The sequence below is a fragment of the Rattus norvegicus genome, chromosome 9 (assembly GCF_021556685.1).
Source record: "Rattus norvegicus strain SHRSP/BbbUtx chromosome 9, alternate assembly SHRSP_T2T, whole genome shotgun sequence".
NCBI lineage: Eukaryota > Metazoa > Chordata > Mammalia > Rodentia > Muridae > Rattus > Rattus norvegicus.
The window spans coordinates 5,941,704-5,969,544 of NC_141542.1; the positions used below are offsets into that span (position 1 = coordinate 5,941,704).

Consider the following 27,841-nt stretch of genomic DNA (forward strand, 5'->3'; position numbering starts at 1 on the left):
GAGTCTGAGGCCAGCCTGGTTTATATAGTAAGTTCCAGGACTCAAAAAAATCAAAATAAATAAATTGTGAAAAGGAAGGAAGGAAGGAAGCAAGGCAGGCAGGCAGGCAGGCAGCAGGCAGGCAGCAGGCAGGCAGCAGGCAAGCAGGCAGGCAGGCAGGCAGGCAGGCAGGCAGGCAGGCAGCAGGCAGGCAGGCAGGCAGCAGGGAGGCAGGCAGGCAGCAGGGAGGCAGGCAGGCAGCAGGCAGGCAGCAGGCAGGCAGGCAGGCAGGCAGGCAGGCAACAGGGAGGCAGGCAGGCAGGCAGCAGGAAGGCAGGCAGGCAGGCAGCAGGGAGGCAGGCAGGCAGGCAGGCAGGCAGGCAGGCAGGCAGGCAGCAGGCAGGCAGGCAGGCAGGCAACAGGGAGGCAGGCAGGCAGGCAGCAGGAAGGCAGGCAGGCAGGCAGCAGGGAGGCAGGGAGGCAGGCAGGCAGGCAGGCAGGCAGGCAGCTTTCTGAAGTATAACGGCTAAGGTGGAAGTCACACTGGATTGGAGACCCTAATCCAACATGTTTTATCTTTCAAGGGAGAAATGCAAGGAGATAGAAATAGACAGACAGACCAACTGACTGACTGACTCTCTCCTTCTCCCTCTGTCCCCCCCCAACTCCGTCTCTGTCCTCGCCGCCCTCTCTCTCACAAGGTGTCCACTAGAACCTCAAGACAGGTGATCACCTGAGCTGCTGGGACAGACCCTGTCCAGCTCTCAGAGGTAGCCAGCCCTACCAACACCAATCTGTATGGCTGTAGACAGCATCTCTGCTATCAAAGTCACCAACCTGTGCCTCTCTGCTGCAGTGACAGCTCCTTGGAGGTGGAGGGGGTGGGGTGGGGGATACCACAACAGCACACTCTGCTCCCTGCCACATACAATGGTTCTAGAAGCACCTGTTTCTGCCCTGAGTCACCCCTGGAGAATCAAGGGGTCTTGGTCACGCTGAGCAAGCAGATGATGGGGAGAAAGGGAGGCAGGGTCTTCAGTGGCGACCCTGGCGAGGTCACCAGCCCACAGCTGTCAGCTGCTGCAGCCCACAGCAGCTCAGGGACCAGTGTTTTTTTTTTTTTTTTTTAAAAAGGAAAAACAAACAAAAAAACCCTGAACGCACTCCAGTACCACCCCCCCCCCAAAAAAAAACAAAAAAAAAACAACAACAACAAAAACCAAAAACCAAAAACATAGCTTGGTGGTAACTTCCACATCACTGGCAATGCTGAAATGTTCTGAAGATTGTACAAAGGTCTTGGTGAGTGAGGCCCTAATATTATGCATAAAGAAAACAATACAAATAACACATGGGGTGGGTCTTACACTTTCCCGAATGTTACCAAAGTTTTTTCAAAAACTTGCCTGGGGGCCAGTGGAATAGCTCCACAGGAAAGGACCCTGTCACCAAGCTCATTACAAGAGTTCCCAGGTCTAGTCTGACTGTTAGAACCCACAAGGTGGAGGGAGAAAGCTGACCCCCAAAAGCTGTCCTCTGACCTTCACACACACACACACACACACACACACACACACACACACACACACACACACAGCATATTAACCCAAGAATGAAATTCCCAGGGGCCACACTCCTGCAGCTGCATAAAATGCCTGCCTGATGTCTCCAAAAGCAAGCACCATACAACCTCAGGCCCAGGAGCTGCCTCAGTGTCACACACCCTTGGTGACCTGAGGGATTTGGACTTCAGAAGTGCTGTCAACAGCTCTCACTGGATTGGGGAAGGTGCATCAGAGTGGTGGAGCGGCCTACAGAGGCAGGTGGATGCACTCACAGAGACCTCTTATCAGGAACCATGTTGCCCTTGTCGCTTGGCACACACTCTGGGTTGCAAGGCCTTACTCAGTGCTATACGTAAGCAGTGCAAAGGAGGAGGGGACAGAGAAGGATCTAGAACACTGCCCTGCCCAACATGAGGCGACCTGGAGACTGACACACTGGCAATGTGCCCCAGTGTTCTGGGCTTATGGCCACCATACTCTTGAGTCGCTGGCCACCACAGAAGACAGGTGAGGCCAACTGGCAGCACCATGCATGTCACAGAGAGTAGACTGGCTGCTCACCGCCCCTCATTACTTGTGTGGGCTCCCCCATATGCTGGGCTCTTACTTTGCCCTGATGGTCTGTCTGGAGCTCAGCCAGCTTCAGGGCAATCTTGGGATTCTTGCTGCCTGTGGAAGAGATGGGAGAAGGCCAGGTGAGTGCCAGGCTGTCAGAGGCTGCCCTGGCCAGGGTCTGTGTGGCTGCACCAGTGGGGAGGTGGCATGGCTCCTCTTGGGCATGACATAGTCCTTGGGGCAGGGATAATCTGACCAGGGCCTGGACCACATTCCTAATAGGGGAATTAAGATGTATTCCTTTGTCACCTGGGAGCACAGGCCAGGTATGATAAAAGCTGGAATAGAACAATGCGACACGGAAGGAACACGGCCCTGTCTCTGCCTTTGTGAAACCAACGTGGGGACAGGGATAGGACACATCACCACATGCAGCCAGGCCCAGCCCTTAGGAGGCAGTGGCCACAGGCTGGGACAGTTCACACTACTACTGCTGCTGCTGCTGCTGCTGCTGCTGCTGCTACTGCTGCTACTTCTTCTCCTCCTCCTTCTTTTCAAAGATTTATTTATTTTATATTATATTATTACACTGTAGCTGTTTTCAGACACACCAGAAGAGGGCATCAGATCTCATTACAGATTACAGATGATTGTGAGCCATCATGTGGTTGCTGGGAATTGAACTCAGGACCTCTGGAAAAGGAGTCAGTGCTCTTAACTGCTGAGCCAACTCTTCAGTCCCAGGCCATACTTCTAAGAGGTGGGATGTGGCTAGAAATGTTTTCTTGGAGAGCTGGCAACAAATCCTGGGAGATGGCTCAGGCACCAGCACAGGGTACCATGGGACACCTACTGAGTCTGACTTTCCACATCTGTTAAGCATGGGCTAAATGTGGAAAGTCTCACAGACGTCCTGTAGAGAGCCTAGGTCCTATAGAGTATCTTGAGAGGCTCACTGTATGTCTGCAATGGCAGTCTGGTTGATTGGTTGGTTGGTTTATTTATTTTTATTTTACTTTATTTTGTTTTTACAGATAGGGTCTCATGTAGCCCAGGCTGACTTTGAACTCCTGATCTTCCTGACTCCTGCAGCAATGACAGGTGTATCCCCACCACACCCAGTTTGTGGTATGGGTGGGTGGAGCTTGGGGCTCTGTGCACAGGAAGCCTTAGTCCAAGGCCAGTGACTCCCACAGGTTTGCAGGCAGCCTAAGGTTGAACCAGGCTGGCAGGGGCTACTGCTGACTTGAGGCTTCTAATGTCCAGAGACATCAAAGAGACAGGGCTCAGCCAGGAGAGCCAGTCCCTTTCAATCCCTTGGGGGTTTTGGGTGTTGTTTTGTTTTGTTTTTTGTTTTTTGTTTTGACAGGTGTTCACTATAGAGCCTAGGCTGGCCTGAACTCATAAACCTCCTGCCTCAGCCTCCCGAGTGCTGAGATGGCAGGTGGCGCCACTGCGCTGCAGAATCGCCCATTAACTCAGTCTGCTTGCCTGGCTGTCCTGGTGTGGAGATGTGCAGAGACATGCCATTTGGTGGTTAGAGGACACAGTCAGACTCACCTGCTAGACCTACCTACAGGATCTGTGGGCTCTGAGTTCTGGGACCATGAGACCCAATAACTAGCTGCAATGTGGAGGCCTCATAGTAGCAGGGGGTCTTGCCACAGGTACCCACCTGTCCTGGGGTAGCGGTAGGAATCTGTCTTCCTCTCCTCCAGGGCAGGGGAGGGCACATGAATAACCTCCACCTCAGACTCATCCACTTCCTCATACAGGATGCGTAGGGTCTTGAGGCCTCCCGAACCTAATGGGGTACAAGGAAGAGTCAGGCCACTCACCCACAACAAACAGGGGCTGTGAGCCTCACAGAGGGACAGGAGCAGGGCTGAAGCAGCTCAACAGATGCCTGCTGGCGATGTAGAGTCAGGCTGGTCCCTGAAGCCATCTACTCAAGCTTCAGCCTGAGGCCCGGCCCCATGCGCTTCACAATGAGGTCAGGTGGAGACCCTGGGCCAGTATGACAGGAATATTCAGAGGACCAGGACACAATAACATGGGACCTTAGAGGACACAAGGAGTATGCTGGAGCCTTTGGGAAAGCCAGATCTGACACACTGCACCTTAGACCCACAGAGGCCATTGTGGGATCATGAATCTCTGCTGTCTATGCTGCTCAGTCAGGAGATTTTGTCCTGATAACCTGAACACACATTCTCAATATGTTCTGGAAGTATAAACACCACAACGAGGGGCTGGGGGAATGGGACAGCCCAGTGAGGGGCTGGTCAGAAGTGGAGCCTGGCCTAGAACCCCTGCGTGAAGGGCTGAGGGTATAGTCAGGGGGATGAAGCCTAGAACCCCTGCGTGAAGGGCTGAGGGTATAGTCAGGGGGATGAAGCCTAGAACCCCTGAGTGAAGGGCTGAGGGTATAGTCAGGGGGATGAAGCCTAGAACCCCTGAGTGAAGGGCTGAGGGTATAGTCAGGGGGATGAAGCCTAGAACCCCTGCGTGAAGGGCTGAGGGTATAGTCAGGGGGATGAAGCCTAGAACCCCTGCGTGAAGGGCTGAGGGTATAGTCAGGGGGATGAAGCCTAGAACCCCTGAGTGAAGGGCTGAGGGTATAGTCAGGGGGATGAAGCCTAGAACCCCTGCGTGAAGGGCTGAGGGTATAGTCAGGGGGATGAAGCCTAGAACCCCTGAGTGAAGGGCTGAGGGTATAGTCAGGGGGATGAAGCCTAGAACCCCTGCGTGAAGGGCTGAGGGTATAGTCAGGGGGATGAAGCCTAGAACCCCTGCGTGAAGGGCTGAGGGTATAGTCAGGGGGATGAAGCCTAGAACCCCTGAGTGAAGGGCTGAGGGTATAGTCAGGGGGATGAAGCCTAGAACCCCTGAGTGAAGGGCTGAGGGTATAGTCAGGGGGATGAAGCCTAGAACCCCTGAGTGAAGGGCTGAGGGTATAGTCAGGGGGATGAAGCCTAGAACCCCTGCGTGAAGGGCTGAGGGTATAGTCAGGGGGATGAAGCCTAGAACCCCTGAGTGAAGGGCTGAGGGTATAGTCAGGGGGATGAAGCCTAGAACCCCTGCGTGAAGGGCTGAGGGTATAGTCAGGGGGATGAAGCCTAGAACCCCTGAGTGAAGGGCTGAGGGTATAGTCAGGGGGATGAAGCCTAGAACCCCTGAGTGAAGGGCTGAGGGTATAGTCAGGGGGATGAAGCCTAGAACCCCTGAGTGAAGGGCTGAGGGTATAGTCAGGGGGATGAAGCCTAGAATCCCTGAGTGAAGGGCTGAGGGTATAGTCAGGGGGATGAAGCCTAGAACCCCTGAGTGAAGGGCTGAGGGTATAGTCAGGGGGATGAAGCCTAGAACCCCTGAGTGAAGGGCTGAGGGTATAGTCAGGGGGATGAAGCCTAGAAGCCCTGAGTGAAGGGCTGAGGGTATAGTCAGGGGGATGAAGCCTAGAAGCCCTGAGTGAAGGGCTGAGGGTATAGTCAGGGGGATGAAGCCTAGAACCCCTGAGTGAAGGGCTGAGGGTATAGTCAGGGGGATGAAGCCTAGAACCCCCAGTGAGAAGCTGGGGTGTGGTCAGGGGTGGAGTCTTCACCTAGAATCCCCTAGTGAGTTCTTGGGAGCATGGTCAGGGTAGAGCCCCTGCCTTAGACTTTCCCAGTGAGGGGCTGAGGATGAGGCTCTGCTGCCCATGGCTCACCTGGTGTCCTCTTTTCTCCAGTAATTTAATGGTTTATATGAATGGCAGGCCCAGGTGAGGCAAAGTCTTTGTCCTCTTCCTGTCTTTTTTTTTTTTTTTTTTTTGGTTCTTTTTTTTTTTTTTTCTGGAGCTGGGGACCGAACCCAGGGCCTTGCGCTTCCTAGGCAAGCGCTCTACCACTGAGCTAAATCCCCAACCCTGTCCTCTTCCTGTCTTGTGCAGACCCTAAGTGTTGGTTCTGAGCCCACACGGCTAACTCAGGGGAGACATTAAGTCCTTAGACTGGAGTACTGACAAGTGAACTCCCTACCTTCCCAAGAGGCTGTGGGGCACCACCAGCACCCAGTGAACCTGTCAAACTCCTCCTGGATGACGAAGGTGGCCACACCTGCTGACTTGGGATTGTCCAGAACACTGGCTGAACCTGGAAAAGGGTACACTGTAAGTGACACACAGCCTGTAGGAGTCAGCTATCTTCATAACACGATGACATGACCAGGCAGACTGTCATCCCCAACCCTGCTCATGCCCAGGCCTCACCCTGGTGACAGAAGGTGAGACGCCGTTCCTCCCCAGTCTCAATGTTTGCTACCCACAGGTCATTGTTGTTGATGAAGGAAAAGAAAGCAGGGTCTGCGGGACAGATCTTGGGGTCCATGCGTGGCCCACTACACTGCGTCTTGATCTCCAGAGGCTTCATCGGAGACACCTGGGACAGGGAAGTTGGGTCAGGGTGCTAGCCTCACATCCCCACCCCAGGACACAGGTCATGCCTCACCATAAAGCCATTCTTGCCACCATCCCTGCAGTGGAACAGGCTGTTGCTGGCCTGGAAGAGGAAGAGGCCACTCTCGCTGTGGAAGTCATAAGAAGTGATACCAAAGACACCGAGGCGCTTGCGCTCCCGCAGCAGCTCCTCCTCTCGTGAGTAGACACCATGGTGAGGTGTGGCCTGGGGACACAGGGGACACAGCTTCACTCAGATTCCCCATTGTGACACGCTGTCCCCATGCTGAAGATCTGTGGGGACATCCCATACCCCATTCATGCCCTTCTAAATCCACAGCTGTATAGAACACGCCCAAGGTTCTACTAATCACCTGTCCTGGGATCCCCATTGGGGGTGTGGTGGGGGGATCCCAGTGAGCGAGTTATCTGGACAGAACCATAGGGAACATGGAAGGAGTCTGTTTGTTTGAGAGAGTGTCTTGTGTGGCCCAGGCTAACCTGGAATTCACTACTTAGCAGGGGATAATTCTGAACTCCCACTCATCCTGCCTCCACCTCACGTGCTCCGTGCTGGACTGGCAGGCATGCGCCACGACACTGCCTGATATGATGGATTAGAACCTAGGGCTTCCTGTGTGTTCCATGCAGTGACCCTGAGGACTGGGCTTGGGGCCAGCTCAGAGCAAGAGTGTGAACGAGGCAAATGTGAATGCCTGGGGTCCAGTCCTAGCATCACATTGTGTGGAAGGCTACCCAGGAGGGGAGGGAGGTATTCCAAACTGGGAGTGAGTGGGCAAGATGGGAGGGACTCAGGTATGCCACTGTGATGGTGTTATTTTTTCCTTTGAGATACCTCAGGGCCTTGGCACATGCTGGGCGAGGCTTGCCACTGAGCTGCAGCCTTGTGTAATATTTACAGCCACAGAGTCCAACCTTGCCGGGTGACCCCTTCACTCAGCTCCTTGTGGCAGTCATATTAATTATTAGCCAGGTCTCTGACTCACCCTTCACTTGAAGGTGCAGACAGGAAGGAGAGGCAGACCTGACAAGTACCCCAGTCACAGCTCTGTACCCAGAAGCCCGGTGTGGTACGGGTGGCTCACCTGGAAGTGGTCCAGCATCTGCTTCCAGGACAGCAGCAGCAGGGCCTCCTTCCGTACCTTCTTGGGGATCTCGGAGTAGAGGAGGGAGTTCTCTCGGCTACCATAAGGCATTCCTGGGGAGGAGTCAGAGAAAGTTCAAGAGTTTGGAGGGAGTACCTGAGAGGTTATCAGGCCATGGCTCCCTCTCTCTAGTCAGAGCACATGTGTCTATCACTGTGCACACATAGAAGCCATCAGGTATCTCCTCTCTCTCCCTCTCTGCCTAAAACCTACAGGAATCCACCTGCATGTTTCTCCCAAATGCTGGAGTCCAGGTCTCCTCCTGACTTAGCTGGCTACTCAATGAGCCCCAGGTGTCTTCCTAGCTTCCCTTCCCTGGCACAGACACCAGGTTGACAGATGCAACCAGCACGTCTGGCTTTGACACAGGTGTTGGGGATCTGATTGTGGGTCCTCACATTTGTATAGCCTGTACTTTACCCACTGAGCTGTCACCCCAGCCCTGCTGTTTGGTCACTTCTGTGGTAGACTTTCCCAGCCTGAGACTCAGGCCCCAGTGGCTGCAGCAGCCTCTGCAGTCAGGGGTGGCTCTAGAAGAACCCTCTGTATGAGAGACACTGGCAAAGACTGAGGACAAAGCCATTCTCAGATAGGAGTAAGGCCAAACCTTAGGGAGGGAGGGAGGAGTGTGTACTCATGCTGTGTGCACGTTTGGTGCACATCACACACTCAGTCACGGCAGGTGCTTTTAGAAGGGACGTCCTCACACTGCAGCCCTGGCTCCAGCCACTCTAGTCTGGATAGGGACAGCTCCAACTCTACCCTCCTCAAGCCCCAAGCCCAAGGCTCCTGTGGCCATCACCTCTGAGGACAAACAGACTTGAGCCCTGACTGAAGGACACCAATAGTCGCTGAGGGAATATGGGCAATGGACTGGGACAGGACACGTGCATGTGTATACAGCGGGGCTGGACCTCTGCTGGAGAAGCTATCGTGCTCCTAGCTGACTTCTCAGCACTTTCTGGCTGGGTGCACAGCAGTTGAGCGTCCAAGCCAGCCTCCTTACTCGGTGGCCCAACAGGTGACAGAACATGTACACCTCTCTGGGTCACTTTCCTTTCTTTTGCTTTTTTGGACAGAGTGTCCTGTAGCCCAGGCTGGTCTCTGACTTGCTAGGTAGATAAGGATAACCCTGAATTCCTCTTGTTTTTCCAGCTTCCATTTCCCAACTGGAAGTGACAAATGTGTCCTCCACAGGTTTGGAAGTCAAGGTCACAGCGTGTGGCAACCCCACGGCTTACAGCAGGTAAGTGGTCAGGTAACAAATGTGTCATCCACAGGTAGGGAAGCAAAGGTTATGGTGTGTGGCATCACTGGCAGTTAAATGGTCAGCAGAGAGTGACCAGCTTCAGCGTGCCTCAATTGCCCATCTTGGTGCAGACTGCTGGGGACCATGACTATCACTCCTCTGCGTGCAGAGCTGTGTGGGAGTATGCAGGATACCTGGCAGGCCCAGAATACAATGCCTCTCACAGAGACTTGCAGGACATGACCTCTGCCTTACTCGTATCTGCAGCCGCCAGGACTGTTTGGTTTTGTTGTGGTTTTGAGATATAGCTGGCCTTGAATTCACGGAGATCTGCCTGCCTCTCCTGAGTGCTGGGACTAAAGGCATGTGATATTGGGCCGCACACTTTTAAGAGTATGGCAGAATGAGAGGGCCCAGTGGGTAGAGGCACCTACCCAAGACTGATGACCTGAGTTTGAGCCCTGGGACTCACATGATATAAGGAGGGTAACAAACTTCCATAAGTTGTCCTCTGACCGTCACACAGGTGCCACTGCATATGGACCTCCACACAGGTGCCATAGCATAACAACCTCCCCCCACAGGTGCCATAGCATAACAACCTCCCCCCACACAGGTGCCATAGCATATGGACCTCCACACACAGACAATTAAGAAGCGTAGGAAACGAGACATTCTGAGATGTGAATTGACCCTCAGTCTTACCAAAGGCCTACACTGGGCTAGTGGGGTAGCTGGTCCCTCTTAACAACCTGTGCTCTGGGACACTATTGTCCTCAGGGCTTCTGAACAGTAAGTCCAAAGCAAGTCTGTGCCAAGGACATCAAAGCTACCTCCTCTCACAGCTAACTAACAAGCAATTCCAGCAATGGCTCAAGCCAGTGCCTCCCTGGATGGGCCGCCAGTGCCTCCCTGGATGGGCCGCCAGTGCCTCCCTGGATGGGCCTCCAGTGCTGGCAGCACAGCCCACAATGCTGGCACTAATGGCAAGGGGAGGGTAGAGCTGAATGCTAATCACCTTCACTGTGCCTCTGCTGCCTGACCTACCAGAGGGCTCTGTCCTCACACACACTGCCCACTCTGACTGCTTACCCTGCCCAGCCCCAGGCACGGTAGGTGCCCTGGGACCACATCCACACTCAGTCACCTTGGACTGTAGCCTTGGCCAGCCTGACAGGGCCCAACCTGGACTAGAATGCTCAGTGCATCTTGAACCCAAGACAGGAGCCAAGAGTCCAGGTCTCTCCAGGACCCAAAGCCTCCCTGCAATCATAGAAGGTGCTGCTGGGCTGACAGGAAGGGCCAGCACGTCCCCTCGGGATCCAGCCCATCCCTCACAAGAGGACTTCAGGAGTGGCAGGGTCAGGTCATATTCTCAGGGCAACAGGGGATCCTTACAGGGACTCCTGTCAGAAAGCCGTGTGATAAAGTCTCAGAGGGACCAAGAGGGGATCTGAGACCAGCACCGCCTTCTTAGTTGGAGGGTGAGGTTGCTCGGAAAGAACTGGCTATTGCTACAAAGTTCTGGGCTCCCTGAACATGTTCAGGGTCTGTCTTCACTACATATTCATCTGTGGCCCCCAACACTCAAGAAGACCCCAACATCCTGCACTGACCCCAAGGACGGAGCATCCCTGCCCAGATGCAAGCAGCCACATGTAAATGACCAGTAGGCCGAGCCAATCAGACTTCTTCTCCCAGGACTCCAGAGCCAGAGGGTCACTTTGCCCTGCTGGTAGGAAGGCAGGAGACCTGAGGCTCTAACACTGATTCTGCGTCGCTGGTGCCTCACCTTGAGGCTAGTGGCTGTATGTCCTAGTTCCTTAAACCATCCCACAGTTTTTCGTACCAGATGGCTTTGTGACTGAGAGCCCAGAGGGTTCTGTCCTTCCCCATGGTCCTGGGAGACTGAGAGGTCCCCAGAGAGATTCAGTGTATCCTGGAGCCTGGATTCAAAAGTCACTGATTTGTTGAGACAGAGCTGGCAGCTGCAGATATATTAAGACTCTCAAGCAGGGGAGAAGATCTGAAGCCATTAGCATCCTCCCTAGTCTGAGGCAAAGGGAGATCTCAGACAGACATATGCTGTGTATTCAGGAAGGTGGAGCTGGGAGAGATGAGGTGATAAGCAGACACCGCACACTTCACAAGCTGAAGAGGCAGGATGGTTCCGCCGAGAGCCAAGGAGGAGCACAGCCTGCTTGCCAGCTTCCCTGCAGCAGGTGCAGGCTGGGGCTAATTCACCAAAGACAGACCTCGAAACAAATGGGCAAGGCCACCACTAAGAGGGGGGCTGGCCCAGGTGGCAAAGGCTTGCCTACTGTCGGACCTGAGCCCCTCCTGTCCTCCCAGTGCAGCTAGGGGAAGACGCTCCTCTGTGGGAGTGTGTCCATGCACCATGGCTGCTGTCCTCCCAGTGCAGCTAAGGGAAGACGTCCTCTGTGGGAGTGTGTCCATGCACCATGGCTGCTGTCCTCCCAGTGCAGCTAAGGGGAGACGTCCTCTGTGGGAGTGTGTCCATGCACCATGGCTGCTGTCCTCCCAGTGCAGCTAAGGGGAGATGTCCTCTGTGGGAGTGTGTCCATGTACCAGGGCTGCTGTGGTTCGCAGCTGTCATTCAGCAGATTCAATCACTCTGCATTTGCAGTTTGGTGCTCTGCAAAAACCCATGTGACTTCTTCCTGAGACAGATCCAAGGAGGAAGTATGGAGACAGTGGGAGGACAGCCACCCAGCATCCATCTTGGTTGCTGTCATCCATGTACAGCCACGGTGGGCAGGTGACAATGTTCATTTAGTCCTGTGTTCAAATGTTCATGGCCTGGACATGCACAGATATGGTCTCAGATGCTACGTGACCAGCAGCAACAAAACTGGCTTGAAGGATGACCAGAATCATGTCCTAAAAAGTGTTTCTCAACTGTAGGTGACAGCAAGCCCCAGGAATCCTGGCCACCCACAAGTGACCCAGTCCAGTGTCCACAGTGCAAGGGACCTCTAGTCAACAGCCAGGATCATGTTCTTTGCAAACAAGCCTAACTGACTTTCAGAGGGTTCCTTCTTCTAGCTCTTGTAGCCCTTTAGACCTAGCAGGGCAGAGTCTGCACACTGAGCACACTTCCTGTCTATGTGTGGGGCCAGGTGCAGGCCTGTCTGCAGAAGCTACGGAAGCCTGAAGGGAGACTCACATTCAAGGGTCTGGTGGGCCAGGGGCAACATTGTGAATAGCTGCACAGAGAACAGCACATCCAGGTTGCAGCAGTACGGCAGCCCTGCTCTGCTGCTGGCCCATGGCAAGGCTACACAGAGGGTGCCAATCTTTGAGCCTCAGAATCCATCATAACACATCACCACACAGAGCTCCTACTAGAACAGCATGTGACCCTCCTACAGGGAACTGTGTACTGCCCTGCTTCTCCAGGAAGCCCTGCCCAGCCAGGACCAGGTGCTGGGAAGTGGCCCCGTGGGGGACAGTTTCTAGACACCTGGCCAGGCCTCAGTTGTGTGACTGACCTTGGAGATGGACTAACATTGGCTGCCCCAGGTTGGTCATTTCTGAAACCTTGTGGTGCCCCAGGCCTGCCATGAAGGACAAGGAGGCAGGGCAGCTTACCCAGGTAATAGAGTCGGTGAGAGTGAGGGCCAGACTCATCAGGCTTCTGCACAAACTGGAAGTCATGGGGGGCCTTGCTGACGATGAGGCCCGATGACTTGCGGCTACCATGGATAATGTTGCGAAGTCCATCCCATGAGTGCTTCTGCACACAGAAGCGTGCTGCTGTGTCATCCATGTCGCCTGCGGCCACCTGCTCAACTGGCGAGACCCCACCAGACATCCTCTGGGGCTCCTGTGATGGCGGCGAGAAGCTGTGGAGGGAGATGGTGCAGCGTGTGAGAGAGGGTGTCTCCCTGACAATCTGTCCTCACCCTGGATGCTTCCAGATCAGTCGTTCTCGGCAGCAGCACTGTCAACCCAAGTCTCTCTCAATTTATTGCAACTTATTCACATTAAACTCCTGAGAGTCAAGGCTCTGCTGAGTTATGCCAGATCCCATCTGGATCCACGCCACTCATTCATCTGAAACCCTTCCACATCTTCCAACTCTTGGTTGGGTGTGGCAAAGAATGGAGCCACCACCCAGAATGCCCCACTGAGGGGCTGGGGCAAGGCTCAGAGGCAGATGCTAGACTAATAACTCAGGGCTGTAAGAAGCATAGAACAAAAATTCACTGTGTTCACTGCTGTTTGATCCCTCTTGACTTCCAGACTCTTGAACAGCTCTCTCTTCATAGCTGTGCCTTACCCAGACCCTAACAGCTCTCTCTTCATAGCTGTGCCTTACCCAGACCATAACAGCTCTCTCTTCATAGCTGTGCCTTACCCAGACCCCAACAGCTCTCTCTTCATAGCTGTGCCTTACCCAGACCCTCAAACAGGCCCACTTCCTCTTGCACCTGTCCCAGGGCAAACACCATCCTTCTGGGATGGGCTTGTTCTTCTTAGGTTGCCTAAAGTCTAAACCAATCTCAGGTAAGTACTAAATAGGTCCTTAGGAACCTTCTAGTGCCATCCATCCTGAGATGGTGCAATATCCTTCCCTGCCAACCTGGCTGTCTCTTTCCATCAAGCACTGTCACCCTGGTTACTTGATGAATGCCTATCCCCCTCCCCCACTTCTATGCGACCCAGCACCCCATAGGCATCCCTGATAAGGAACAAACTCTTGAGGCTTCCAGATAAAAAGCCTATCTTGTCACTGCACATAGGAGACACCTAGAGACCTTCATACAGACATCATCCAAGTGAGTGTGTCCTCCAGGCCACCCTGCTGATCCTCTTGTCCATGGCCACCACCCAGCAATCTTTCCCTCTCACTGCTGCTGGGTTCAGCTCTGTCTGAGCGGGGCTGGACCAACCAGGCAAATATTTGCTTTAAAGAAATCTAAACACTGCCAGCCAGTGTCCCAGTTCTGGGCAGTGCCAGAGTGGCTGCAGGAAGCTCCAGAGGATGCTCCCTCTACAACAGTCCCTGCAACTGTGCCTCCCTGACCTCAAGCACTGGCAGGAAGTGAGAACTGTAAGTGGTGCCACACAAGGGTCAGGACCTTCCTTGGGGGGTGGGGGGGTGCCCAAGGCACAGTCAGTCAAGACTTCACAGCTGTGAGTCCACATTGACTGGGCTGGCTACATCTTTAGCCTCAGCAGAGGAAACATATCTCTGAGTCCCACAATAGCCTGGGCTGCACAATGAGGTCATGATTCAAACACACAGAGACCCACTGGGCATGGCATGGTGGTATGGCATATGTCTGCAATCCCAGTGCCCAGGAGGTCAAAGGAAAACAATGGCAACCTCTACTCGAAGTCTTAGGGTGACACTGTCTCAAACCCAGAGCAGGAAATGTGCAGGAGGCTCACTGTACAATGGTGTCTGTGACCTGATTTCCACCCAGAACCACTTAAAAGCAGAGAGAAATGATTTCACAACATGACCTCCAGGGTTTCCTCAGGACATGTGCACTCACGGACAATAGCAAATGAAAGAAAAAACAATGTGGAAAAAAAAATCAGAAAGAAGCCTCATAATTAGGGGACAGGAAAAGGCCATAGGCTGCTTTAAAAAGTGCGGGAAAGAAGCAAAGATGTCACTGTGAGAGCCAGGCTTGTCAACATCACTTCACTCTGACTTATAGAAGCCAATTGTATAGGTGGGGAAACCGAGGCTGGGGCAGAGAGAGGAGAGAGGAGCTCCTGCTCCCAACCTCCTCTGCCATACTATAGTCAGCTGCAGCACAGGAAGTCCCTGAAAGGTGAGTATGTTAAAAAAAAAAAAAAATGGACTGGAGAGATAGCTCAGCGGTTAAGAGCACTGACTACTCTTCCAGAGGTCCCGAGTTCAATTCCCAGCAACCACATGATGGCTCACAACCATCTGTAATGGGATCAAATGCCCTCTTCTGGTGTGTGTGAGGACAGCTACAGTGTGCTCAAATATACACAATAATAAATAAAAAATCTTAAAAAGGGGGGGGAGGGGTCGGGGATTTAGCTCAGTGGTAGAGTGCTTGCCTAGCAAGCGTAAGGCCCTGGGTTTGGTCCCCAGCTCTGGGGAAAAAAAAAGGTGAGTGTGGCAAAAACCTTGGGCAGGGTGGAAAGGAGCCACCCAGTGGCAGGCTTAACCCACCTGGCCCAGCCTTCTCCCTCTCTCCCAGAGCACTGCCATGGCAGAGAAACAGAAGGAGCCATGTCCTCCCCTCAAATGTGCTGCCATGTCAATTACTCATAAGTATTCAGATCAGAAACCACAGATATCCCCAGGGCCCCTGAATCAAACACCTCAGAGGGGACCAGAGTCAGAAGCCAAGGGCAGTGGCAGGCAGGAGCTGCCAGCGGCAAGCACAGAAATCTGAGCCAAAGGAATGCCACTGACTGGCTCAAGTACCTCCCAGTACAAGCCGTGCATGAAACAAAGTATGACCTGTGGAGCCCTTCCAGGTGTGTTAGAGTTCCATTACGCCTGCGCAGAAGAGGGCCTAGGAGGGCCTCTTTGCCTTGAGTGACTGTAGAGGGCCCAGGCTGCAAAGATCTGCTCCAGGAAACTCGAAATGAGACATCGGGAGTTTTTAGATATGTTCTAGAACCATCCAACGTGAGCTCCGGCAGGGCCTGAGGCTATTGCCTCACTGAGTCACTGGCCTCTCTGCTATCCCGATGTGAAATGGGGACCCAGAGAGGGGCTGGGGATTAAACAAGTGATAGCAAGGCCTCCACCTGCACCGACCTGTTCAACAGTGCTCAAGAATTTACACAGCTGGGGACGAGGTTGGTGCCAAGTCACTTAACCCAGCCACCTACGTCTCCTTGCTTCTTTCCACCCATCAGCATGTCACCTTTGTAGCCTAAAAGCCAAGCAGGAAATAAGATTGAAAGCTCTTGGGGCTGTAGTCAAGGCTGCTAAACTTCTGGTGCCTTGTTCCCCAGAGGTAGGACGATGACAACCCTACATTCCCAACTTCCGCTGTAGACCCCAGAGGGAGCCCGTGGACGTAGAGAAGGCGGAGGTACTGAAATATCGAGGCAGGCGATACTGGGGACTTCAGGGGAAAACACAGCAGCATGGAAGGGGGTGACTTACAGATGCCCCATGGTACAAGGTGAGAAAAAGAAGGCCAGAGACAGAAGACCTGTGTCCCACCTGAGCTGTCCTGACTGACACCCAGCACTTTGGGAATCAAGACTAGGTTGGGGTTGGGGATTTGGCTCAGTGGTAGAGCGTTTGCCTAGGAAGCGCAAGGCCCTGGGTTCGGTCCCCAGCTCTGGGAAAAAAAAAAAAAAAAAAAAGACTAGGTCTCACAAAATACATCCTATGACTTAGAGAATATGGATGCAGGGACCACAGATGATGGTCACTGTGTACAGACCTTGAATCTCGGAAGGACCACCCCTCGAATCCCTTCCTTGCTCCCTCCTGCCACCTGATTAGAAAGTGGGGATTTAGGAGGGGAGCCTGGGTGGAGGACTCTTGGCCTTCTATATGCCTGGTTGGACCACACAAAGCATGGGCCAGGTCTCTGCTGCACAAACTTGTGTGTTGTGACCTGGGGCCACTCCTTAGGTCATACTCGTGGTGGAGACTAGAAAATGAATGCAGAAAGGCTAGATGGCTTGTTCCCTGTCACCCAAGGAGGAAGGCACACTTTTAGGACTCCATGATTAGGACTCTCACACATGATATCTGGGGACACCTGTGAGTGCCGTGAGTTAAAATGAGAGCTACTGTTAACAAGGGAAGAGAGGAAGGAGGGAGGAGAAAAGAAGGAAGACAGAGGAAAAATGGAGAATTAGGAGAAGGAAATATAAGAAGAGATGGAGAAGATGGAGGAAAAGATGGAGGAGGAGGAGATGGGGCAGGAGATGGAGGAGGAGATGGGGAGGAGATGGAAGAAGAGATGGGGGAGGAGATGGGGGAGGAGATGGAGGAGGAGGAGATGGGGGAGCAGATGGGAAAGGAGATGAAGGAGGAGGAGGTGGAGGAGGAGATGGAGGAGGAGATGGAGGAGGAGATGGAGGAGGTGGAGGAGGAGGAGATGGAGGAGGAGATGGAGGAGGAGATGGAGGAGGAGATGGAGGAGGAGGAGATGGAGGAGGAGGAGGAGATGGAGGAGGAGGAGGAGATGGAGGAGGAGATGGAGGAAGAGGAGATGGAGGAGGAGGAGGAGATGGAGGAGGAGGAGGAGGAGGAGATGGAGGAGGAGATGGAGGAGGAGATGGAGGAGGTGGAGGAGGAGGAGATGGAGGAGGAGATGGAGGAGGAGATGGAGGAGGAGATGGAGGAGGAGGAGATGGAGGAGGAGGAGGAGATGGAGGAGGAGGAGGAGATGGAGGAGGAGATGGAGGAAGAGGAGATGGAGGAGGAGGAGGAGATGGAGGAGGAGGAGGAGGAGGAGATGGAGGAGATGGAGGAGGAGGAGGTGGAGGAGGAGGAGATGGAGGAGGAGGAGGAGGAGATGGAGGAGGAGGAGATGGAGATGGAGGAGGAGATGGAGATGGAGGAGGAGATGGAGGAGGAGGAGATGGAGGAGGAGGAGATGGAGGAGGAGGAGGAGATGGAGGAGGAAATGGAGGAGATGGAGGAGGAGATGGAGGAGGAGGAGATGGAGGAGATGGAGGAGGAGATAGAGGAGGAGGAGATGGAGGAGGAGGAGATGGAGGAGGAGATGGAGGAGGAGATGGAGGAGATGGAGGAGGAGGAGGAGATAAAGGAGGAGATGGAGGAGGAGATGGAGGAGATGGAGGAGGAGATGGAGGAGGAGGAGATGGAGGAGGAGATGGAGGAGGAGGTGGAGGAGGAGATGAGGGAGGAGATGGAGGAGGAGATGGAGGAGATGGAGGAGGAGATGGAGGAGGAGATGGAGGAGGAGATGGAGGAGGAGATGGAGGAGATGGAGGAGGAGATGGGGGAGGAGATGGAGGAGGAGATGGGGGAGGAGGAGATGGAGGAGGAGATGGAGGAGGAGATGGGGAGGAGATGGAGGAGATGGAGGAGGAGATGGGGGAGGAGATGGAGGAGGAGGACATGGGGGAGGATATGGGGGAGGAGATGGAGGAGGAGATGGAGGAGGAGGAGATGGGGGAGGAGGAGATGGAGGAGGAGATGGAGGAGGAGATGGAGGAGGAGGAGATGGAGGTGGAGGACATGGGGGAGGATATGGGGGAGGAGATGGAGGAGGAGATAGAGGAGGAGATGGAGGAAGAGGAGGAGATGGGGGAGGAGGTGAGGGAGGAGATGGAGGAGGAGGAGATGGAGGAGGAGATGGAGGAGGAGGTGGAGGAGGAGATGAGGGAGGAGATGGAGGAGGAGATGAAGGAGGAGATGGAGGAGGAGATGGAGGAGATGGAGGAGGAGATGGGGAGGAGATAGGGAGGAGATGGAGGAGATGGAGGAGGAGATGGGGGAGGAGATGGAGGAGGAGGAGATGGGGGAGGAGGAGATGGGGGAGGAGATGGAGGAGGAGATGGAGGAGGAGATGGAGGAGGAGATGGTGGAGGAGGAGATGGAGGTGGAGGACATGGGGGAGGATATGGGGGAGGAGATGGAGGAGGAGATAGAGGAGGAGATGGAGGAAGAGGAGGAGATGGGGGAGGAGATGAGGGAGGAGATGGAGGAGGAGGAGGAGGAGGAGATGAAGGAGGAGATGGAGGAGGAGATGGGGGAGGAGATGAGGGAGGAGATGGGGGAGGAGGAGATGGAGGAGGAGGAGATGGGGGAGGAGATGGGGAGGAGATGGAGGAGGAGATGGGGGAGGAGATGGAGGAGGAGGAGATGGAGGAGGAGATGGAGGAGGAGGAAATGGAGGAGGAGATGAGGGAGGAGGAGATGGAGGAGGAGATGAGGGAGGAGGAGATGAGGGAGGAGATGGAGAAGGAGATGGGGGAGGAGATGGAAGAGATGGGGGAGGAGATGGGGGAGATGGAGGAGGAGATGGAGGAGGAGGAGGAGATGGAGGAGGAGATGGAGGAGGAGATGGAGGAGGAGATGGGGGAGGAGGAGGAGATGGAGGAGCAGATGGAGGAGGAGAGGAGGAGATGGAGGAGATGGAGGAGATGGAGGAGGAGATGAGGGAGGAGATGGAGAAGGAGATGGGGGAGGAGATGGAAGAGATGGGGGAGGAGATGGGGGAGGAGATGGAGGAGGAGATGGAGGAGGAGATGAGGGAGGAGATGAGGGAGGAAATGAGGGAGGAGATGAGGGAGGAGATGGGGGAGGAGGAGGAGGAGATGGGGGAGGAGATGGGGGAGGAGGAGGAGATAGAGGAGGAGGAGGAGATGGAAGAGGAGGAGGAAGTAAAGTAGAAAGAGATGGAGGAAGAGTTGGGTCTGGCAACACTGTGTAGAACCCTGCCGTGACACAACTCAAAATTCCCTTGTCTAGGGTCCATCCCTGCTGCCTCCTCAGGACCATCAAGGGGAAAGAAGAGCAGAAGCAGCAAGTTTCTAAGCTGACTGCCCAACAGGGCCTGACCCGTACCCCACGTGGGTCTCCTCCACATTCTCCTCCATCCTCCTTGTCCAGATGCAACTTGACCTTTAACACTGACCCACTGACTGGCCTTGGGAACCAGTAGTTCACCTCTGCCTTCATATGGGCACTGTGGATCAGGGTCACTCTGGGCCAAGAGTCTCACTGGGTCCCAGCAACAGAACCTGTATCTTTTGTGGGGTGGATTGCTGGGGTTTAGCGGTCCTGGAGCACTCTCCTGTCTCCACGGTACCTCAGTACCCAAGCTTCCCATCACCTACACTTTTGACCTTCAACCGAAACTAAACTCAAACATACCTTTTCCTGTTTGCCTCAACATCTTATATGTATGGGGGTCTGATGCCCACTCTCCCCTATGACAAGACTTCCCACTTCCAGCCCAGGTTACTGTGGCAACATAATGCTGGTCTCAATCCCTGTCTCTCTCTCTTTTTTTTTTTTTTTGGTTCTTTTTTTCGGAGCTGGGGACCGAACCCAGGGCCCTGCGCTTCCTAGGTAAGCGCTCTACCACTGAGCTAAATCCCCAGCCCCTCAATCCCTGTCTCTTATCAGCTGCTCACACTGCATAAAAGCTGCCTCACAAAAACTAGGAAAATATACTTGGACAACATCATGGTCTCAAGGTAGAAACTCTGTTAACTGAGGAGCCCAGGAAATGTCTGGGGACATGTATGGCTGTCCTGATTAGAACTGGTACCTTGCATGACCCAGGATGCCTCAGAGAAAACAACCCATCCCAGTGCCCCCAAAGGATTATAGCTCCTGTCCAGGCAGCACTCCGTCTAAAGGCACTAGCCACTATCCCTTCCCGATTACTGTTCCCAATCACCACCCAGCTGTGTTCTCAGAAGAGTCTGACAGCCTTCCAGAAGCCGGATGTCACCTGGACACAAAATGGAATAAGAATGGCCAGTGTTCTCTGTCCAGTGCTGAAAAGCAGGGCTTCCCATGTCAGGAAGAAGGGTCCAAACCCCAGCTTAGTCACATCTGTACAATGTGACCCCACAGAAGTTGCAAACCTCTCTGTGCCCCAATCTCTCAAAACTATAAACCCAGACTACAAAATCTATGCCTGGAACTAAGTGAGAATTAACAGGAATGTTCACACAGAAGATCTTCTTGACAGCTGTCAGATGAATGAGCCATCTTAAAGTCACACCCAACGGTCTTTCTAAGGCAAAAGCTACCATGAAGATTGATGCCTACATACTGGGTACTGTGCCAGATGAGCTGGGAGAGCTGGCCAAACCTCCCCCAAACCCAGTTAACTAGCCACTCTTCCTTTGCCCCCCTGGAGAGAGGAATACAGATACCTGCAAAGCACTGCAGCAGGGGGCATGACCTGGGGTCACTGGCCCCTAAAGCCACTGTCAACCTTGCATTCCACAGCAAACCACAGCCCATCATAGAGCCTGCCCAGCGGCCTGTTCCCAGCATAACTGACCTTCTAAAGGGTCCAAGGAGCTTCCATGGCAGCTGCAGGCGAGGGGTACGGACCTTGGGAGAACAGATGTGAGGTCGTTAAAGTGGGCAGGTGGAAAGGGCTGGCAAGGATGGAGGGCTTGGTGAAAATGGGTTCTGGTAAGGATGGAGGGGTTGGCAAAGATGAGGGACTGGCAAGGATGGAGTGGTTGGTGAGGACTGGGGAACCAGTGAGGATGGAGGGGCCAGTGAAGATGGAGGAGCCAGTGAAGTGCTTCTTCTCACTCACTTTCCATGCTGGCGGGAGTCTCCGCCTGTGCCTAACCCTATCTACCTGGTTAGACTCTAACTGAGCCTCCCAGCCCCTCGGGGCTGCCAGCATGCCCTGGGTTGCACTTGGAAGAGACGTGTCCCTCAGTGCGCGGTCTCCCTGGGACCCAGCAGGGAACTGGTGACTGTGGTCCACACCTCCTGGGCACCAGTCCCAACTCTTCGAAAGCAGGTTGGTGATTGCCCAGGGGGCTCCCGAGGGAGCCTAGCTAGGAGGCAGCAAGGGAGTCACTGGGATAGAGGGCGGGGCAAAAGCGTGGATGGGGAGGGGAGAGATGGGCCTAAGGCCTAGACCCTAAGGGTAGGGTCCAATATGCAGAGGATTAATGCCAGAAGCTGAGGCTGGGGACTGAGGGGGTTTAAGCTAGTCCGGGGAAGAAAGGGATGAGACAGAGGATATAATTTTAGTCTGGCAGGGTATCAAGCTTGGCCTGGGACAATGTGGAAACTGAGGCAGAGGATAAGGGCTGAGTGAGGGATCAGGCTTGAAGAGTAACCAGTCTCGGAGGAATCAAGCTGGTAGGGTCATTTGGAAAGGTTCATGCTGCGGGTATCAAGCTTTAGAGTATGAAGCTTTGGGATTTCAGGTTTGAGGGGAAGGTCAATCTGAACTATCAGGCCTTGAGGGAACAAGTTGGGTGGATCAAGTTTTAGGGATCAGGCTTGAGGGATCAAGCTGGGAGGAGAATCAGGCTTGCAGGGTTCCGGTTTTAGGAAATCAAGATAGGAGAGGATGAGGCTTGAGGAGATCAGGTTGGGGAGGATGAGGCCGGGAGGGAGGGTTTGGCGGAGACGAGGCTGGCGGAGGCTGGCGGACGCAGGGCTGAGCCGCGCTCTGCGATGAAGCTTGGCGGCTGCGTCTCCGCAGTGGTGCGGCAGCAGCTCTTGGGCGCGGCCCGGAACGGGCGAAGCGCGGCGACCAGGGCGGCGGGGACGACGAGGACGGGGCGCGCTGCGCCGAGGCGGGCGGACGGTGCCGGCCGGGGCGGGAGGCGGCGAACCGGGGCCGGACGCTGCTCACCCGGGCGCGGCGCGGAGGACAAGCTGGGCAGGGCGTCCCCAGGGCCGGCGGCGCCTCACACGCGACGCTCCATGCCCAAGACGAGGGCCCGGAAGTGGCGGGCGCGGGGGGACAGCGAAGGCGGCGGACACCGGGGACCCGGCAGCTGCGCCTCCTTTGACCCGGAAGCGGAGGCTTTTGATTGGATAACGTCAGGGCAGAACCAAGGTCCATCAAGCTCTAGGGGGGGCAGCGCGCAGGAGCGTTTTAGACGAAGGCAAGGCGGACGGCCCTGCGCTGTCTGGGAGAGGCTTGAGGGACGAACACCCCTGCTTCGGTTCCTGTTGGCCAACCGGACCCTGTGGTGACCTATTAAAAATATCTGAGACAGGAAAACAGAGAGGTTGGTGGTATAGTGGTTAGCAAAGCTGCCTTCCAAAAATTTGATTCGGGTTCTGGTCCCGTACTGTGGTTGTCATTTAAGCTTACCTTCTTATTTCCCTGAAATTTCCGTGAAAATCAATTTTCAGAATTTTATCAAACAGGAAGTTAGCCGTGATTCCTCACGCCAATCATCCCAGCACTCGGTAACTTTCCAGTTATATCAAGCTGACTTTGAACTCTGAGATCTGCCTACTCTGTCTAGATCTTGCCCACACCATGTTTGACTTTTTATCCATGCATGTTTGAGTGAGTCTGAGCCACGTGAGTGTGACAGAAGAGGACAATGGGTTCCCTGGAGCTGGAGCCACATGGGTGCTGGGACCTGAACTCCCCTCCCCGTTGAGCCACCTCTCTCCAGCCTGTAAAGGACTTTTATAAATAAAGTCACATTCCCCGAAAGTCATCCCAACTGGGTTCCTGAGGACGGGCAGCCATTGTTTGATGAATGGCATTTAGTGAGCATCCTCCATTGTTGTTGGAGTGCCCCCACTGTTGATACTTAAGCTTCCTAGCTAGTATTTGACCGGACATCCTGAGGGCTACATTTTGAACATGATGTTGCAACCCTGTTCCAGTTCCAGGAACCCTCCCTGGAGACACCATTTGTTACACAATTACAGGATGTGGCTGAGGACCTGGCTGCTTTGCTGGTCTTCCCCAGTCTCAGCCATCCTCTCCTCTCTCCTGACCCCTTTCTTTTCACACCCATTTTGGGGAAGGGTCTCACATAGTCCAGGCTAGCCTGGAGCTCATCGTGTAGCTAAAGTTTATTTTGAACTCCTGCCTCTATCTTCCCAGTGCTGGACTGAACGTCTGTAAACCACCATGCCTGGTTAACAAGGAGCTGACACTGGGTCTGAGTCCAAAACCCAGCTTCAGCTTGAATTTCAAGATGGATTTATGTGATGAGGTATGGAGGGGGGAGGTGTCTCTGAGGTCAAGGGTAAGTTCCATCACTCAGAGGTGGAGTCAGGAAAGTCAGAAGTTGACCTTTGACATAAGCATGCACTACTAAAGACAGAAAGAGGGGTAGTCAGTGCCTCTTACTCTGTGTTAGTGTTCTGTCTAAGCTCCACCCCTCAGTTACCTGGCAACAGCCAGGTGTGCCTGACACTATAAAAGGGGCTGCTTGCTCCCTCCTCTCTTGTTCTCTCTTGTTCTCTTACACTCTAACCCCTTTGTCCACTCTCTCCCCATCCCCCTACCCCCCTCCATGTGCTCATGGCCGACCTCTATTTCTCTCCTCTTCCTCCTCCCTCCCCTCCCCCTCCTTCCCTCTCCCTCCCTTCTCCCTCCCCTGCCTCTACTGCCCTCTTAACTCCCCCTCCCCATGCCCTGAATAAACTCTATTCTATACCATAACTGGTTCCTCAGGGGAAGGGATGTCTCAACATGGGCCCGCAAAGGCACCCCTTTCCCCTATACCTCACCACACCTCCATAGAACATGCCCCCCTCCTTCATCTTTTTTTTTCTTTTTTTCGGAGCTGGGGACTGAACCCAGGGCCTTGCGCTGCTAGGCAAGCGCTCTACCACTGAGCTGAATCCCCAACCCCTTTATCTTTTTATAAATACATCATGCGGAGGGTAAAAATTTGACTCAGGGGCCACATGAACACAGCCACTTCCCAGCTGGCAACAGTAAGGCCTGGATGTCCTTCAGTTCCCTGAACAAAGGCCAAAGTGGGGAGTGGGAGGCTGGGGAGCACCTGACCCTGAGTCATGAGGCCAGGCTCAGGAACCCTCTAATTTCAACACAGAGAAGCAGAAGGGGGTGCTTGGAGATAGAGCCAAGGAAGAGGTGGGGAGGACCAGCTTGTGGAGGAGAGGGGAACCGAGAAATGGAAAGCACCAGCTGGGACATCCAGGAACTCCTCATTCACCCCCACTGTCCCATCAGCACCTCCCTGGCTCTGGTCCAGGTGGTTGGGGTAAGGAGTGGGCCCCCCGACTTAGGAGAGTCCCGCCCCATCCCTGTCGCCCTCCTCCCTGCCTTCTCCTACCCCTGAGGCTTCATCCCCTGGAGTGTGTTCAGCTGGAGAAAAGGGCTGGCTCTCCTACAAAGCAAACCTTTCCCTAAAGGCAAGCCGGGAAGTAGGAGATGAAGAAAAGTTTCCAGAGCTCAGCCTCCTTCAAAGACTTGCAGCAGAGACTCGGCTCTTGCCACTGCTCAAGCCAATCAACTTTGCAGGAATGTTCTAGAGCCAAACCCACACAGCACTGGGTACCCTGAGACTGTCAAAAACAAATAAACAAAAACAAGAATCAAGTCCCAGAAAAGACACAAGAAGCCAGGGTAGGGGGCACCCTGGGAGAAACTTGTGTGGCCCAAAAAGAGTGGTCCCTCTGTGCTTCGGGACATGTGATGGGTCATCATGACTGTCTCTTAAACATGGTGCATCTGGCATCAATGACTCAACTTGGAGAGGTTTCCATCAGATATGTGGAGAGGGAAGACCCAGCCTAAATCTGGGCCACCTTCAAGTCAGGAAGGACATAGGAGAAAAGGCTTTTGCTCACTGGCAGGTTCATTCATCCCTCCCTGCTGTTGGAACCTTCTTTGTGATTCCAGTGTCAACTTAAGACCAGCAGCCTCCAAGGACTCCAGATGGATTCAGGTGAGACATCTGGCCTAGAGGAATAAGCAACAACTGGATGTTTGGTCCCTCTGGTGTGAGATGGCCATTGTTGGGAAACTCAGACCATGGACTGAGCATTGTAACACCCTTCTGAGTGTAGTTCTATTGTCACTTCTGCCACCATGGCATGTCAAGCAAGAACATTATCTCCAGAAGGTTCCTGGCAGTATATGGGTGACTCAACCTTTGATTAAAGCACAGAAGAGAACTGGGTACTTTGTTGTTAATTCACACACATCTGTTAGGAGGGTGTCTTTATTGGTTGGTTGGTTTGGGGTTTTGTTGTTTTGTCAACTTGATACACACAAGTTTCATATGGGAAGAAGAAACTTCAATTAAGACAACACCCACATCAGATTGATGACTGATTGGGTGGTGCCTATTGTGGTGGTGCCGCCCCTGAGCTGGAGGTCCTGGGTTCTTTCTATAAAGAAGCAGGCTGAACTTGCAATGGGGAAATAGCCTCCATGGCCTCAGCATCAGCTCCTGCCTCCAGGCTCTTGCTGTGACTTCCCTCAGTGATGGACTATCACAGCAACAGAGTGCTCAGTAGGACACCAGTTCTCCTTTCTCTACTGTAAATGCATACCTGTCACCACATCACTCAAAGGTCTGAGACAAAAGGGTGGTTGTAAGTTGTAAGCCATCCTGGGCCACAGATAAAACAAAATACCTGGTCCTCCAAGACATATGTGGCCAACATGGCTATGCAAGGCCTTCTTTTCCCTGCCCAGGACCTCATGGCATGCATGGAGGCTATGTCTTCTGAGTCCTCACTGCTTTCTCTGGATCCTCCCCAATAGTTCTGTCTCCTCTCTTCCCTCTAGCTCCTCTCATTCTTTGGCTCCTCTGCCTGCTGCCCCCTTTCCTTTTCCCTCCTGTCTCAGAGCAGACCCCTCCCATTCCCACTAAGATAGCATGGGGCCAGGGCCCATAGGGAGGGGAAATGAAAATGGCCATAGAAAAGGAAGTGGGGGGCAGAGGAAGACTTCAGAGGTCACAGGACCAAAACAGGGAGAGAAAGGGAGAAGGCAGGAGGATCTCTGTGCATTCCAGACCAGTTTGTGCTACACAGTAACACTCCAAAATAACAAAAGTAAGCAAACATTAAAAGCGGGAAAGTAATGGAAACAAAAGCTGAGTTTGACTTCTGACCTCCACTCACACATAAGTAATGAAAAGTAAATTGAGCCAGGCAGTGGTGGCTAGAGACAGGCTGACTCCATGACAGGCTTCAAATTGGCAGCCCAGGAGACTAGGCCTAAAAACTGGGCAAATCCAGTCAAACCCAAACAAGACAGTTACTAGAAAGAAAAAAAAAAACTGCAGGCTTCAAGCAACTAGTCAGAAGCTGCCCTGCCACCTGTCCTGAAACAAGGACAATGGATCAGCAACAGTTTCCAGCCTCCACACCCCAGTAATGGAATGTCCCTAGAGATGGAATAAGATAACGGTCACCTGCCCCAGAACCCCTCATGTGCTTGAGATGAGGCCTGTGAGCTCACTTGGGTGTCTCTCCATCTTGGAATGAGAGAATCCCTCATGCTGGACTTCTGCAGAATAAAATGCTCCTTGCATTTGCATCCTATTTAAGTCTGGGGCATCATTCTTTGGTGAACAATAAATCCTTACATTTGGGGACTTGTCTGGGATTTACTGGAGATCGGTCATGGTTTGAATATGCTTGGCCCAGGGAGTGGCACTGTTTGGAGGTATGGTCTCATTGGACTAGGTGTGTTACGTGGGCACGGGCTTTTACACTGTAGTCCTGGCTACCTGGAAGCCAGTCTTCCACTACCAGTCTTCTGATGAAGATGTAGAACTCTCAGCTCCTCCTGCACCATGCCTGCCTGGGTGCTGTGATGCTGCCATGCTCCCACCTTGATGATAATGGACTGAACTGCTGAACCTGTAAGCCAGACCCAGTTAAAATTTGCATTGGTCATGGTGTCTGTTCACAGCAATAAGACCCTAACTAAGACACCATCTGACCCGAATAGTGGAATGTTTTTTTACTGATCTGTAAGTCTGAACGCCCAGGTGTCTTTTGTCTTGTCCATTTCTGTGTTTCTGTTTTGGGTTTAATTCTGTTTCAGGTTTAATACGGAGGCCAAGAGCAACAAACCTAACTTGTATTTTGTCACCTGGTCAGGGCCAATAGAGGACACTCCAACCCCCTACCAGAAGCAGGAGAACTTCCTAGTTCCTAGCTGATTTCAGAACTGGCTGTAGATCTGTGTGCCTCACATTGCAGGGAGAAAGACCATCTGAGACACCCTTTATATTTTTTTTTCCTGGAACTGTCCTTCTGTGTCTGTCTGCATGCACTCTGCTTGTGCTTTTTGTCCTCTACTACAAATTTTTCTTTGATTTCTAGGATGGGACAGGCACAGAGCACCCCACTGGGCTTAGTCCTAAACCATTTTAAGGACTTTTGCCTGTTTGCAGAAGACTGGGGTCTGGTTGTTCCTCCTGCAAACAAGCCATCTTTTCAGAACCAAATGGCTCACTTATAAAGTAG

The 27,841-nt window shown here is 53.4% G+C and overlaps 1 protein-coding gene and 2 long non-coding RNA genes across 6 annotated transcripts in view; 2 read left to right on the plus strand and 1 right to left on the minus strand.

The window, feature by feature from the left end:
• Dpp9 (dipeptidyl peptidase 9) overlaps positions 1-22,364 on the minus strand; it is a 34,055-nt gene extending 11,691 nt beyond the window's left edge. For 2 of the 4 annotated variants that reach the window (XR_015628503.1, XM_087565060.1), the window contains exons 1-9: positions 21,198-22,355; positions 20,931-20,983; positions 12,559-12,812; positions 7,638-7,750; positions 6,584-6,757; positions 6,346-6,514; positions 6,116-6,229; positions 3,775-3,903; positions 2,152-2,213 (exon numbers count right to left, since the gene is read on the minus strand). Coding sequence is in view for 2 of the 4 variants with exons in the window: in XM_087565060.1 (XP_087421186.1) it covers positions 2,152-2,213; positions 3,775-3,903; positions 6,116-6,229; positions 6,346-6,514; positions 6,584-6,757; positions 7,638-7,750; positions 12,559-12,812; positions 20,931-20,983; positions 21,198-21,290 (1,161 nt within the window). In the remaining 2 variants the exon portion in view is untranslated. Of the gene's footprint in view, positions 1-2,151; positions 2,214-3,774; positions 3,904-6,115; positions 6,230-6,345; positions 6,515-6,583; positions 6,758-7,637; positions 7,751-12,558; positions 12,813-20,930; positions 20,984-21,197 lie in introns of all 4 variants that reach the window. The other 2 variants (XR_015628502.1, NM_001305241.1) reach the window with 2 other exon arrangements.
• LOC148003255 (uncharacterized) lies at positions 15,841-20,551 on the plus strand. The gene is made up of 2 exons (XR_015629295.1): positions 15,841-16,100; positions 19,379-20,551. It is a non-coding gene; the product is annotated as an uncharacterized LOC148003255 (long non-coding RNA).
• Positions 22,365-22,494: 130 nt separating the features above from the next.
• On the plus strand, positions 22,495-26,908 carry LOC103693194 (uncharacterized). The gene is made up of 4 exons (XR_015629293.1): positions 22,495-22,641; positions 23,481-23,592; positions 24,442-24,612; positions 24,764-26,908. It is a non-coding gene; the product is annotated as an uncharacterized LOC103693194 (long non-coding RNA).
• Positions 26,909-27,841: the final 933 nt, after the last annotated feature.